Source organism: Pteropus vampyrus, unplaced genomic scaffold, assembly GCF_000151845.1.
Source record: "Pteropus vampyrus isolate Shadow unplaced genomic scaffold, Pvam_2.0 Scaffold15, whole genome shotgun sequence".
NCBI classification, from domain to species: domain Eukaryota; kingdom Metazoa; phylum Chordata; class Mammalia; order Chiroptera; family Pteropodidae; genus Pteropus; species Pteropus vampyrus.
This window is the reverse complement of record NW_011888796.1, coordinates 6,198,974-6,214,353: the sequence shown is the minus strand read 5'-3', so window position 1 is coordinate 6,214,353 and position 15,380 is coordinate 6,198,974. Positions and strand designations below refer to the sequence as shown.

Genomic DNA, 15,380 nt, shown 5'->3' with positions numbered 1-15,380 from the left:
GCGCCTCCCAAAGCCAGCCACTGCCTTCCCTAGCTGAAGGCGCAAGGTCCCCAGACCCAGGTTGGCCGCACCCCAGCTCCTTTTTCTTTCCTCCGCAGCTGCACACAGACAGAGCACGTGAGCGCGGCAGTGTGTCCCAGCTGTGCCTCAGCTGACCGCCTCCCGATTGGCTGAGACCGACGTGGGCTGGGGTGGGGACTGGCCGCCTGCGTCGCTCGCCATTGGCTCGCAGGGAACCCGCCTCCCCTCAGGTGAGGCGGGCTCGCGGGAGCGCGCGCCAGGCTTTGCGGGCGGGCGCGTTCTCGACACTCCTTCCCGCCCCCGAGCGCGCCCCCGAGCGCGCCTCCGCCCTCGCCCGCCCCCTGCCGCTGCCTCAGCTTCTCAGAGCCCAGAGCCGCCTCGTCTGAGGGGACGCGAGGATCGCCGCCGCCGCCGCCGCTTCGGCCCGTGAGTCGGGCCAGGCCCTGACCAGCAGCCCGAGGGGAGGCTCTTCTGAGCCCAGCCTGGAGCCCTGCGATTGCTGCCTGCTCCTCCTGCGTCTGGTCTCACGAGGGGTTTCCCGCCTTGCACCTCTGGACCAGCCTTTCCTTCTCTCCCCGCGTGCGGAGGGAGCCAGCGCTTAGGCCGGAGCGAGCCTGGGGGCCGCCGGCCGAGAAGGCGTCGCGGGGACCGATTCGCCATGGAGGGCGCCGGCGGCGCGAACGACAAGAAAAAGTAAGCCTGTCCCTTCCGCCCGCCGCGTTCTGCGCCGGCGCCCCTGCCCGCCCGCCCGCCCGCCCGCCGCCCCGGGCTCGCGGGCCGGCCTCGGCGTTTCGGGGGCCGCCTTTTTGTTTCTGCCTCTTCTCTCCTCCCCTCTCTTTCCCCCAACCTCGCGGGCCGGGCTCCCCCTCTGCCCACGTCGCCATCTTGTCGTGGGGGGCGGGAGACGCATCGAAAGTGCTTTCAGGGGCCGGGGGCTGGGCCCCGCTCGCTCTCCCTTCCGGGCCTCCGGGGCCTCGCACCGCCCTCCCTACCTGCCTCAAAAAAGCCAGCCTGCCCTGTGCCCCCATGCGGGGGGACTTCCCCGAGCTTGAAAGCCCCAGGAGAGAAATGAGCCGCAGCTCGGTGGCCGCCGTTTGTACCCGAGCTTCCGCTCCTTCTCGCCCCCGTCCTCTCCGGTTCCATTGAAAACTCGGCCCCGGGGCGGACCCTGCACTCCGGTCCTGGCTTCCCCTTGGGCTCGCGGCCCTGGGTTCCCGACGGTGGCTGGCGTGGTCGGATGCGATCCTGCCCTGCGGTTGACCAACCGCGGCGGGTGTCTCTGCCTTTGTGCTTTAGGGGTTTGCCGCGATGGCCTAAAGATGCTAACTTTTTAGTTCGCACGTGCAGGTTTTGTGTCGTTTCGTTTTTATCGCCTTGAAAAACTTTCCTCGTCTGAGAGTCGGAGTAGCACGAATTTAGAGAAATAGCAACATTTTAAAGAGAATATTAGAATTGGATACTTGGGTTTTTATCACCTGTCAAGAGAGCCCAGACGTTACAAATGAATGTATGCCTCATTCATTCTTGACAATATTTTAGTGAAAATGTAATAGCTAGCTAAATTTAGGCAAACATTTTTAATTAGATTGGAGAAAAAGTATGTGACCAGAGCAAATGAAATGCAACACTATAAAGTTGCAGAATTTTTAGAACTTTCATTTTCCTGAAATAAAGTATATTAAAGGAACACCTTCGAAATATATCTGAAGTAAATAATCATTCTGATAGAACTTAATGCGGGTTTTTAGAACACCTCGAAGTTTGAGTCTAAATTGTATATTACAGGATTAAGAACTGTTGGTTCAACCCGTGGGATTAAGAGTGACCTTCCCTCACCCCCACACGCACACAGTTTGGTCCAGTTTGGTATTTTAACCTTTGAGAAAATCATTTTAAGAAATTGAAGATTTATATTAAGAGTTGTGGTTAGTAGACAGGCTTTACTGTTAAGTCCTTCCACTCTTCTAGGAGAGATTAACTTCCCTAATCAGTATCAGCAGAAGATAAACTTGTTTATGTTCTTGCTATTTTGTAGGTGCCTTTTTGGTCCTTATTCAGTTGAATGATAAATTCTCAATTTGTATGCACCAGAGAAAGCACTTATAAAATTCAAAAAGTGACTAAACAGGTCTAGACTTAATTCCAAGAGTTGCCAGGAATAAATCGCAATTAATTTTGTGGAAGTGATTACAATGCTTTTGATGAAATGTGGTTGCTGTATTGTAAACCAAAGGCAGATTACCTCTGTGTGGTGCCAATTTTGTCCTTATTATATGTTGAATCATAATACTGTGCATCAAGTTATGCACTAATCACTTCTTTTTTATAGGCAATATTGTATTCTCCTTTGCAATTCATGAGTTGAGAATATCATAAGCAGCATTAATAAAGAAATTAGCTACTATGCATCACCCCCAATTCTAAACCAGTTCTTAGATTTTCCTCCATCCTATCTGTTATCTAAAAAAATTTCTCATTTGAAAATTTAGCAGATTTGGATCAGATAGAATCATATTTCTTAATAAAGAGGTTCTTAACACTGAAAGTTAAGCACTTACCAAATGGTGGCCACTCAGCAATTTTAGGTGCCATTTGATAAAGCTGTCAGTTTTTTTTCCTTTACTAATAATTTTTTAACTTTTTGAAAAGATAACTGAGAGATTGAGGGGCAGGGGTTTTCTCCTTACAGTTTTTCCATCTCAAATGAGCCTTCAGAGTTCAGGTGCGGGAGACAAATTTGTCTTTTTAAAAAAAGATCTAGGAAGCTCATAGCTGAAGTATTGGAATAAATCAGAACAGAGAATGGGAATGGTTATAATAGATTTAACATAGGGCCTTTGATGTTGATTCCTTAGGTGTAGGGACTAGGGCTGGCTTTATTTAATAGCACATTGATACAGATTTTTAGATTTCAGAGGAATGTCAAGAGGTTGGTTCATCAGTCAGTTTCAGGTTTCAGGCTAGCCTCTCAGTTTTCTAAACCAAATAATTATTGGATCATTAAAGTAAAATCTCTGAGAATGAACACTTCTTAACTTAGGTCATTAAACGTCAGAAAGCTCTCTCATTTATTAGTAACTTTTCTTGTTTTACTTTGATTTTCCACTTGTTTAAAGAACAGCATGTTTTGTAGTTAAGAGCATAGAATTTTGAGCCATACACCTCTGAATCGAGTCCAGCCTCTTCACTTTGTTAGCTTTGTGAACTTGGGCAAATTACTGAATGCTTCTGAGCCTATGTATTTCTTTTGAAATGATGATAATAATAGCCATATTAGCGATTATTGTGAAGATTAAATGAGATAGTGCCCAGTGCCTGGTTTAGGAGTCTTGGTAACACTATATACCAAAGGATTACCTGTTGAAGTTCTATTTTAAACTTCCATACACTGAAAAACTTTTTGTAAGTCCTTCCAAATATTTCTTTGTTTTAGTTCCTCTTCTCCCCACCTCATGCATCTTTTCTATACCTTCTGAAAATGAAGACTAACAATTGATCCAGAGCTTTAAAAGGGGTTCATTCTGGTTAAAACAGTACATCCCTGGGTTATGTTGGCATCTTAGCATCAGTTATTCTTCTTGAGCATCTAATCCACTGTCTGTCTACTCTAGGCCATTTTCTTCACAATTCCTTACTCCTTTGTTTCCTCTCCAAATAGGTTACTTTGAATTTACTCTGTCTTTAGAGACTAGAGTAATAAACGTCTACTAGTCACATAGTTCATTTCAGCAAGATACGTGCAAGGCACTGCAGTCTTAGGACTGGCAGTAACTTAAAACATTTTTTTTGTCTTGGCACCATAGTTTAGGCCATTGTATAAATACTAATCTTTGTTAAACATGATGAGTTGATAAAGTATTTCCAGTGAAGTATATGAACCTGCATGGTAAAAAACAAAACAAATCTGGCCTTTGCTTATGAATTTCTCCAGAGTTAAGACCACTGGCTTCCATCTCAAGGAAAGACTTCAACCTGTATTGTTAAGTCTAATTTTTGTGGCTTAATATGCATGAAATCTATATTAGTGCACTTTTCCGCATGTATGTGTTTATTGAATAATCATTTTGTTTTAAACTGATAAAGTATGGTAGTTCAATCCTATGGGCCATGGTAAAGCATTTTGTGCAATTTGGATAATGTCCAATCTTTCTCTGTGTTGACTTCCATTGTCTTTGCAGCTCTAATGGTGTTTAGGTGCAAGGTTAAGATTTTTCGGTTACATTTTATCATTGTAAGAATGGTGTGTAGGAAGCCAAGAAGTGTTAGTCTCTTTACCGATTTTTTTCCTGAAGAGCTTGTAATAATTTATTGCATTTAGTGGTGAAATTAAAAGCTGTTATTCATGGATGTTAAAGATTTGGGTTAGACTGCTTATTCAAATAGAATTTTAAAAAATTTAGGTACTTCTTAAAAAGATAACTTATCTAAGATTGTTAACATGTCTGTTTCTCAACTAAGAAAATAATCTAAAGTAAATGTGTTAGATTAGTTTTCTATTAAGTTGATTTTAACTTACAAAAAGAACATTGTCTTTTTCCTTTTTCCTTTTTTTTTTTTTTTTTTTTTACGTTGGGACTGAATGATCAGTTGATGGCTTTTACCCAGCCTTCTGCTACTTGTGTGTGTGTGTGTTGTGTATGTTTTCTGCTTAACTAGATGGTTAGAAAAAGAATTTGAAACTAAGAGAAGCCAATCTTCTTGTTGCTCAGTATTTTTGGTAAAAATGTGATAAGAATTTTTAAATTAGCTATAGGTCTTGGAATTTTAAAAATAATTGTATTCCTCTCTGTCTTTTGAAGCATGAAGAATTAACTATTTTGTACGTGCATTAAATTTTATCTTAAAATTTGTTTTTTGCAATTTAATCAACCCATATCTACTTGCCAGACGTGATCCTTTTAAAAAAATAATATATAAAATCTAAATTTAATTGTGGTTGAAAAAAACATAAAATTTCACACCTTAACCATTGCTAAGTGAAACAGTTCAATAGTGTTAAGTATATTCACACTAATGTGTAACCAATCTCCAGAACTTTTTCATCTTGTAAAACAAACTCTCTAACCATTAAACAGCTACTCTTGATTTCTCCTTCTTTCTTGAACCATCATTCTGCTTTGTGTTCCCATGAATTTGACCACTGGATACCTCCTATAAGTGGATCATGTAGTTTTTGTGTTTTTGTGACTGGTTTATTTCACTTAGCATAATGTCCCCAGGGTTCACCTATGCTGTAGCATGTGTGGGGATTTTCTTCCTTTTTAAGACTGAATAATACTCATCGTATACCACATTTTGTTTATCCATCTTTCCATGGACACCTGTTGGCTATTGTGAATAGTGCTGATATGAATATTAGTTTGCAAATATCTCTTCAAGATTAGATTTCAATTATTTTGCATCTATCTCCAGAAGTAGGATTGCTGGATTATATAGAAACTATTTTTAATTTTTAAAGAACTGCCATACAGTTTTACTTCGTGGCTACACTGTTCTACATTTTCACCAACAGTACACAAGGGTTCTTATTTCTCCACTTCCTCCTCAACATTTGTTATTTTCTGGGAGTTTTTGATAATAGTCATCCTAATGGATGTTGAAGTGATTGTGTTTTTAAGGGTTTGTTTGTGGACAGTTAACCAAGTTAAAGCTAATGACAGACAGTTGCCTATGGAAGCTTTATCAGAAGTAAGTTAAGCACCTCTAAAATAAGAATTAAGTTTTCCCAGTGACTGAGGAAGATTTGGTTTGCCAGTACTTTTTCAGAAAAAAAAAAAAATTCATTGTTAAAAATGTTCTATACCTATTCTGTTGTCGATAAAGTCTCATTTAACTAGTAACTTTGTTTTAAAAGATTTAAAACAATAATTGAAATGACTTATTTTTATAAGAAAACTGTCCCTAAGATGTTACCTTTTAGTTATTTTGGTAATCTCAGCTGTCACTTTGAGTGTGTGTTCATTTTAAAATTTCACTTGGTTATAATTATTAAATATAAAAATTATTTCAAAGTATGATTTTCAAAATGTTTTTTAAATGGTACAAAAATCTAGTGATAGAACAACTTGCTGCAGTTCTTCTCCCAATTGTTTTGAAAGTCACAGTTGATTTCAACAAATTAAAACTTAACTAGTTAATCTTACAATTTTCACTCATGACAATTCCCTGTGCTTCTTTCCTTTTCCTAATAGTTCATGAGAATTTGTTTTTTCAACCAAAAAATGCTGTGGTAAAAATAAACATAAGGTTTAAAACCAGAAAGTTTAAGTCTTTAAGAATTAGGATATAGCTCTCTTCGTTTAGATCTTTTCTTATGAATTTAGATGTTAAGGAATTTCTTTAAAGTGACCCCCCCCTTCCCATGTTTCAATGAGCAAATCACAAATAGATTGAATTTGAAACTTGTGATATAAAAGAGAATACCAACACACAGTAAGCTCTTAATAAGTATTTGAACAAACAAACGAAGCAATGAAAGCATAATTGAATGAACAAAGAAGAAGCAGAGAAAGATTTTAAGATTTTCAAAAAGTTTTTTGAAGGCATTATTGTCTCCTCTTCCTATGTCCCACTTTTCATAGGAATTTTTCTTATGCTTAGGAATCCCTTGAGCTACTTTAGAACTTTCTTGAATCTTGAATTTTAATTTTTTGTCATTTAAAAAATATTTATAGTATTTATTAGAACCAGGCTAGTAAACATTTTGTTAATAAATACAGCTATGTACTATGCCTTGAAAGTAACTTAGTACCCTACTTTAAGGTATATTAAAAGTTAATGCCTGCCAATTCTATGTATTCAGAACACTGGGGAAAAAAAGTTTAATAGAAAAGGTATACGTGTATGACTGCAGAACATTGGCTAGGTAGGTAAATGTGTGAAAAAGTATCTTTACCTTTGTTTAATTTTTAACAAACATTTCTTAAGTCTACTTTAAACTTCCAGAAAGTTTGGGTTGGTTTATACTCTCTAGCAATTAAAGTTTGTTTTTAGTTTGAGACAGTGGGAATTTTTAAAGTGTATTAGGATTCTTTTTATATCAAGTGATGCAACACAGCTGAAACTAGTTTAAGGGCGAAATAAGGCAACTGTTGGCTCATACAATCTAGCTTTGGTTTAAGGGGCAATTAGATCCAGTCTCAAGTGATGTCCTCAGAGTGTAATCCCTGACTTTCTCTTGAATATTACTTGGTTTATATGCCTTTGCTCTGTTTGCATGTTGGTTTCATTCTGCCACTAACAGGCTTTCATATATATATGGAAGATGGCCACTAGCATTACCATGCCTGCATTTGTACAGTTTGTGATTTTTAAAAAAAATCAAAAGAAACTTCGTCTTTTCTAGCATCCAGTTTCCTGGATGAATGCCATATTATCCTGCTTGGACTGTTCATTTTTAACTGTGTCAGTGAGGCTCCCTGATTGTCTTATTGTAGCTTGTTTGATTGTCTTGTTGTAGATTGTCTCCTTGTACAGTACTCTTGATCAGTTCTGGTATTGTAATGAATGGGCTATGGGTTTTTGTTACAAATCACCTGAATCTGTATTCTACAGTTTTCTACCAAGCTTAGTCATTCTGTAACTGTTTTGCTGTGCCTTTTGAGAAGCTGGGAGTCTCTTCTATTGTGGATTGGGGTTTTCATTTCTTTTCCTGAAGAAAGGTAATAATAACTAATGGTTAAGAGCTTAGGCTCTAGAGATCGGCTGTTTACCTTGCCTAACTGTGTGAATCGTCACAAGTTGCTTTACCTCTATCTAGGTCTCACTTTCCCCATCTGTAAATTGCCTTATAAGATTGTCGTGAGGAAAACAAAGATGTTAACCCATATGAAACACTCAGAACAATTCTTGCCACAAAGGGCTTAATGAACTAGAAACTACTATTCTATTCATATTACTATAATATAATATGTTTTTAAGTTGTTTTCAGAAGTTTCACTCTCTTGAAGTGTCAGAATACTTTTTAGAACCATTTAAGCCTTCTTTGGGACAGTCTGACAAAGGCTGATGTCCTTTGGTCCAAACTATCAGTGAACTTATTACAGCAGTAGAATAGTGCTGCTTTTCTTCTACATTGGTTTTTTCTTTTCCCATGAATAGCTGGACTTTGCCGATTAAATGAAGATTTTTTTTTTGTACATGTTATTCTAAAATAATTTTCCATATCGATAATAGTAAAGGAAGAAGTATATTTTCAACGGTATTTATTTGGCCGTTAGAGGGTGGGAAATTAAGAAAGCCTACTTTTTCATGCTCTTGGTATCAAGAATTCAACCAGTCTTTTAACCTGTTGGCAGAGGAGGGTTGGAAATTGCCTCCCTTTGCACATAACATAGCTAAAATATTTCAAATGGGCTACATGTCAAGCAAGTAGTCAAAGCTTTCTCTGTGAATGGAGGAGGGGGTATTTTCTTGGATAATGCAAACAAGTTGATTTGTCTCAGTGGTTCAAAAAATTTTTTTCAACCCTAGACCTCTACTCTAGCACTTAACCACTCTGGCTTATAACAGATTATTGTGCATTTGTTTATTCAACAGATATTTGTGTGTCTAATTTATCAAGCAAAACATTGAATTGTTGATGGCTTAGGCCGCAACTGAAAATTCAGTTTTTGGTGTTAACTGATTCACTCATAACATATTCCATTTTTTGTTTTTCATTACAGTGTGATGTCAGGTTTGAGGTTCTTGGAAAGTTTTGAATTTAGGATTTAAGTTTTGTTACTTTAATATAAACCATCACAAGAGCATCTTCTTTAGTTGTGTTTACTAATTTGGCCAGTCTACTTTGAGAATTTTCTTAGATACACAAAAAACACTCTCACTAGACAGTCTATTCATTTTTGGCAACTTTAAATGTTAGAAAGTTCTTTATTCCAGTATTTCTCAAGTCTGACTGATGTTTTGGTCTCTGAGAACACACTAATCTCTATGATCCTTTGAGATGTACCCAGTGACCTCAGGGTGAGTATACCACATTAAAAATGTAACCCTGTTCTTTTTAGTGATCATTGAGTACCAATTTGATCATAAATAAATGCAACCTCAAAGGCTTATAGCAAAAATATAGACCTATATAGAGATAATTTAGGTGATCCAGAATATGCTTTTTCTCTTTTTCTTACATGGCCAACAAAATGAGAACACAATTTCAAAATTCTGAGTTTACCTTCAACACAGTAGAGCTTCTCCTTTGTTATCGTTTCCAGAATCTTTATCATGGTCCGGGTTTAGAACTAAATAAGAAAAACCTTCAGGGTATGATTTCTATGTATGATTTCTTTATTCTGATACATACGATTTTTTTTCTATTATATAAATACTGTAAGTAAATATATAAGGCCACAGTCTTCTGAATACATGCAGACACACACCCACAAAGTTTAATGTCACTGACCTCTTAGGTTCCACTCTGTTCTGGTACTATCAGAAAGCATATAATAAGGGAAATAGAAAAGCATTTACCAGCTGAGTGGGAGATAATGGAAAGGGAGAAGAGTGGTACAGTAAGTGATATGATTTGAGGAAAGCCATTAACACAACTCTTACTCAGCTACAGTGATTCTCAACCTTTTGATGTTGATGACATTCATAAAGAGATTGAAAGGTGATTTTTTAAAAAAATCGTTTCAGAAAATTGAAAATAACCATTCACAGTTACCATATTTTTCATTTGGTCCTCTTTGAAGCCTAATCATGATCTTATATTTTTGAAACAAAGTTATTAGATTTTATTAAGCACACACTTTATTACTGGCTTGTCCTTGAATTGTACCTCTAGCTTCTTATTCCCAGCAATTGTACCTTGTTCTACATAGTATTGCCCAACCCATTCACTTCAGTGTTCTGTCTGACAAATGTAGTTATCATAGCATGCATCCGTAGTTACAGCTAAAAGTAAATCTTTCTCATTCAAAATTTGCTGGCTAACCTGTTAAAACTATAAAACCTGCTAATAGTTCTCAAACTTGTGTAGCTTAAGAACCATCTGGGCGTTTAGTTAATATAAGGATTCCCAGGTACTCACCTCCAGAGATTCTGATTTGGTAATTTTGGGATGGAACTCAGGAGTCTGTAAAGTTTACAGGCAACCATAGATGAAACACAAACCCTGAACAGCTAAGAGTGCTCATCAGAATCATCTGTGAAATTGTTTTTTTTAAGAGACATTCCAAGCCTACAATTTGAATTTCCAGGGTTGGGATCTAAGATGTATATGGGGCGGGGGCAGTTCCGTTGGTGATTTGTGATGTTTATCACAGGTCAACCATTGACTAATCTAATCTAAATCCTTAGTATATTTTATAGTTACTGAGTTCTAAATATGTGGCAATGTAAATGAATGTCTTAGAGATTGGATATGTTTCCCGTATTTGTAGAGCATTTGGGCAGATTTTTAAAGAGAAAATATTTCATAAACCATTTTTCGAGTGTTGATAAACAATCTTTGGGCATTTTTGAAGGACACATTTTCTTAGAGGGGTTCAAAGTGTTCCTTAGACCATTGTCGTTAATACTACCGGCTAATTGTTAGAAATGCAAATTATTCAGTACCACCAGTCCTCCTGAATCAGAAACTCTGCAGTTAAAGCCCAGTAATTCTGTGTTTTAAGAATCATTCCAGGTTATTGTGATTGTGTCTTTCTGGTTTGATCTGTGCATTTATAAATTATGTGTATGTGTGTACATATATACACAGTGATATATGTACACATGCATTACAGACATACATAAATGGATTCATACTTAAATTTTATTGTATAACCCACTCTTTTCATATAATACTATATTGTAACATCTATCAGCACATTTTAATTTTTGTAGATTTTTTCCTCCTAAAATTTTATGGAAAATTATTCCTACAACTAATGTTTTGTCAGGGATGGATCCTGGTAACTACTATTAAATAAAGATGCTCCATGAGGGCAGGAACTTGGTCTGTTTTATTTATTGCACTATGCCCCCACGCTGAGAACAGTCTGGGCTCATAGGAGATGATGATGAAATATTTATTGAATAAATGAATTACATTATCTAACATGAGTATACATACTAAAGTCTCATTTTTAAGTTTATTGAAGATGATTAGAACTCAGAAGACATTTTTCTGGAGAAAGCAATTACAAATAATAGGTAGCTATCCTGAAAATACAATTTATAATTAATTTTAAATGTCAAAGTTTTGCTGTTTTTCCATTAATTAGTGATTTTTTAAAAAATTAAACCGTTTGAAGTATTCTGGTTTTGCAGCAATTATCAAATGGTAAATTTAACAACAATCAATAATAAGAATACTCCTAATAATAAATATGAAATACTTATCTAAGAGTAACACCCCTCTTCTTTTGCAGAATCACTAATTCTCCTTGATATTGGTGCTATTTACTGTTACAATGCTTGGTGGATTTTTTTTTTTTAATCAGTAGCTTTTTTTTCCCACTCTAACATCAAGTATGTTACTTATATTTGAAAACGCTTACCCAAATAATCACAATGAATACAAATAGTATGCCCTCTTCATAGTACTGACATTGTTATGCTGTTTTATTGTGATTTTAATCTATAGGATCACAGGAGCACTGATGAAGCACAAATTCAGGGATCCCATAAAGAATGTTGAAAGGACAGTCAACCTTCCATGGGCTGAAGTCAATGTCAAATAGCAGATCTGGGCCTAATACAAAAGCCAAGTAGAACTTTGCACATCACTGCCAAGAATACAAAGATGAACGAGGGAGTGTCCTGCCTCCAAGAAGCTTTAAGTACTGCAGAGAAGATAAAATATAGCAAAATAACAGTTTTGGAAGACAGAACAGAGACAAAACGATGGTAGAGTTTGAAGCTTGAAAGTTCCTCACATAAACTTCCCAGGTCACATACTTAGAAGGGTACCCCAGGCAGAGAGAGTAGGATAAATGAGACAGAGAGAATGAAATATTATGCTTTTGATTACCTGCATGTGGCTGAAGAATGTGGGAAATGAAGATGAAGAGATGAGCAGGGAACTAGGTAATGGTAGGTTTCCTTTGAAAATAATTATATTTTGTCCTATGGACATTTGATAGGGTTGTAAGGAAGACATAATATCAGATTTCTTATTCCGGAAGGATCATTGCATTAGTAATTTGAAGGAAAAATTAAAGAGAAGTAAGGGAAGGACTAGTACAGTCCGTGTACCCCAGATTTCACCCGGTATCATATGCATGTTGGGCATTTTTAAAAACCCAGATTTGGGGGACTTGCTTCAGATCTATTGAATCAGAATTTACAAAGGAGGAGCCCAGAAGTTTGAAATGTTGAATGTCCCCAAGTAATGATGGTGCAATTAGACTGGCATTTGGGAATATAGCTTTAGATAACTATTTCAGTAGACTAAATGAGAAGCCATCTAAGCTCCATGATTGCTGTTTGGCTTATCAATAGTAATTCCTAGTACCTAGCACAGTCCATGGTACTTGATAAATGCTCAATAAATATTTCCCAAATGAATATTTCTTGAATGAAGGAGGTTATTCTGAGGTTCAGGAAGGCCACTTCTCAACTTGTGTTTTGTTTCTCTCTAGAGTTGTTATGATCATTAAGCTAATAATGTGAAAGTACTTAACACAGTGCCTGGCACATAGTAAGTGTTCAATAAATGTCAGAAGGGGGAAAATTCTCTTCATCTTTTCTCTCGTGGTACTTTGTATGGGTAGGTATGTTGGCAATTGGCTTATGCCTAACCAGATCTCCTGAATGTTAATATGCAGATTGCTTTTACTTTAGGGATCCAGATGTTGAGCAAATAAAACACCAGTAATAGCTAAGATGTTGAAATAGTTTGTCTGCACAAATTAAAATAAAGTAGTGGGAGTATATGAGATAGATTGAATTATTGTGCTCTGGTTCCCTCCTCTTTGTGATTGGCACTACCCATTAAAGGTTGCCTTGCTTTGAAGAACTGGTAGACAGTGGAGCAGACAGAGAGCATTGCCATTGTAAGTAAGTACCTTTCAGTTAGGATTTTGGATTTACTGGCAGACTCCAGGTAAGAGCCTGGCCATTAGTCCCTCCAAATAGCTTAGGGGAAAGTCATAAATTTAAAGTCAACCCCTATACCTCTCCTTTATGTCTTCAGAGATGCAAACACATTTTGAACTTCATAATAATGTTCTGGACTTAGGAATACTTATCTTGGTAATTAGCATGAGTTTCTGAGAGGCAGCATAGCCTATTTTTAATAGCATTGTTTATAGAGCCAGACCGCATGAGTTTTTAAATACAGGCTCTACCATTTATTAACTGTGTAATCTTGGGTAAGCTATGTAACCAGGTTCCTTATCTGTAACATGATTATGACAATAAAGATTAAATAAGTTAATGGATGAAAATGTTTAGAATACCACTGTGTACATACTAAGCAGCATATTTGGAGTTAAGCTGCAGGCCAAAATACCAACTAAGGAACATGATAATGTCCTTGGAATTTCCTCTGGCCTGAGACTTTAAGAAGTGCAGGGCAGTTAAAGCAACGAGATAGAATTTTCACCTACCAGCTTGGCAAAAATTAAAAAGATATAAAAGATCTCTAATATATATTACCGCATAGTGCATAGGGAAATGTATACACACATTCATGGATTGGCAGAGACAAAAATGGGTAGAGACCTTTTTGGAAAGGAAAATTTAAATGTCACATCCTTTAGATCATGGAATTTCACTTCATAATGTCTATCCTGTAGAAGTACTCATGGAAGAGATGCAAACCAACAGCTTGTACTTTTCATAGGCCAGAAAGAGTTTTAAAATTACCAAGTAATAGAGTTGAGAGATTTTTTAAATTTATATATTAAATTTTATCAGAATTCTGATTATCTGTTAACGTTTTGAATGATTATGATCTATCTTCAGTTCTTAAAACCATATATATTTATAATCAAGAACGCTAACAGGCTTTTCTTGTGCAATTAGTAGACAACACAGACGACTTAAAATAACTGTACTTATTTGTATTCTTAATCTAAAGAATAACAGGCATTCTCTATAAAATGGCTATAGCTTATTCATGAACTTTGTATACCAGAAGCTTTTAATAAGACAGTGGCTCTAAATTATCTTCCTAAATACATTTCCTATATAAAATTTCAAGATATAGTTGTTAGCCTCTTGTCCAGTACTATGTGCTAAATAATAAAATAATGTGTGAAAACTATAGTAAAACAAAGATCAAGCTACTTTACTAGTTTACTCAAACATTAGTTCTAGAACAGACATGGAACTGGATAAGCAAACTGTTTCAAAGATGGAATTTTTACTGTACTCTTAACTGATTTCCAGTATGACTGGCAGTCTGTGAAATAGCACCTTATGAAGATAGGTAGCAGAACTTTAATTGATCTGTATTTAATAAAACAGCATAGATAGAATTGATAATTTTGAATAACCCAGTGACCTTATTCTCATGCTGAAAATCTGCCAGTTTCCTTCTGGTCTACAAACCTTTTATTGTGCATTCTGAGTAGTAAGTAAACAAGTAGTACAGGATTCATCTCTGTGGTGCCTAGACCACATGGTCAAACAGAAGTAATTCTTGGTCAATACTGAATTCTGTTGGGTATGACCTTATGAAAAAAGCCTTCCTATCAATAGACAAGAAGCTGGGCAGCTCAGATGCTGAAACTGATAAGAATTCTGGAAGCTTTAGCTTTAAGCTTAGAAATGTTTTAAGAGCTCCCATAGTCACATGTGAAGAATATTGGATAAATTTCTTCATTAAATTTTTATTATAGGTCTCCTAATTGCTTTATGTCTAGATTGATTATGTGAGGACATATACTGATTTTCATCAGTTTCACTTAGGTTTGTCAACTCTTAAAGTATATTACTTGTTTTATTGAGGCTTATTTTTCTTCCAAAATTCTGGCTCATGCTCAAATTCTTATTCCTACAGTCTTCACTAGCTTAAATATATTTTCCTTTAAATTTTTATACAAGCTCACGTTTCTAATGGATTTGTCTTATAAATTTAGTTGCCACATCTTGGACAATCATTATCTTTAAAGTTCTGGACAGTACAAGTTATTTCTAAAGGTATGGAGATAAGCTATCACCATGGTTATTAGCTTGAGCAGATACCCTTTATCATATAGGTAACAAAAGGATTTAAATTTTTCACCAAGTATTTGGGTAGTCATTTGTTGGAAGCTTGGATTTGGTTGAGTTATTAAGAGAAGCAGAGATAGTAAGTCTGATGAAAGTTGCTGATAAAATTGTGACCACCTGGACTAATTGTGGCATTTGAACTAATTAATTTTCAGGTTTGTAATGAGATCATTGATCATCGCTCTTTTTGGTGGTTTACTTGAACTAGATAGGGATCT

At 36.8% G+C, this 15,380-nt stretch overlaps 1 protein-coding gene across 2 annotated transcripts in view; it reads left to right on the top strand.

The window, feature by feature from the left end:
• The first annotated feature begins 270 nt into the window (after window positions 1-270).
• HIF1A (hypoxia inducible factor 1 alpha subunit) overlaps window positions 271-15,380 on the top strand; it is a 36,674-nt gene continuing 21,564 nt past the window's right edge. The window contains exon 1 of one of the 2 annotated variants that reach the window (XM_011384682.2): window positions 271-714. In XM_011384682.2, the coding sequence (XP_011382984.1) occupies window positions 680-714 (35 nt within the window). In that variant the 5' untranslated portion in view covers window positions 271-679. Of the gene's footprint in view, window positions 715-11,683; window positions 11,851-15,380 lie in introns of those variants that run through there. The other variant, XM_023527131.1, reaches the window with a different exon arrangement.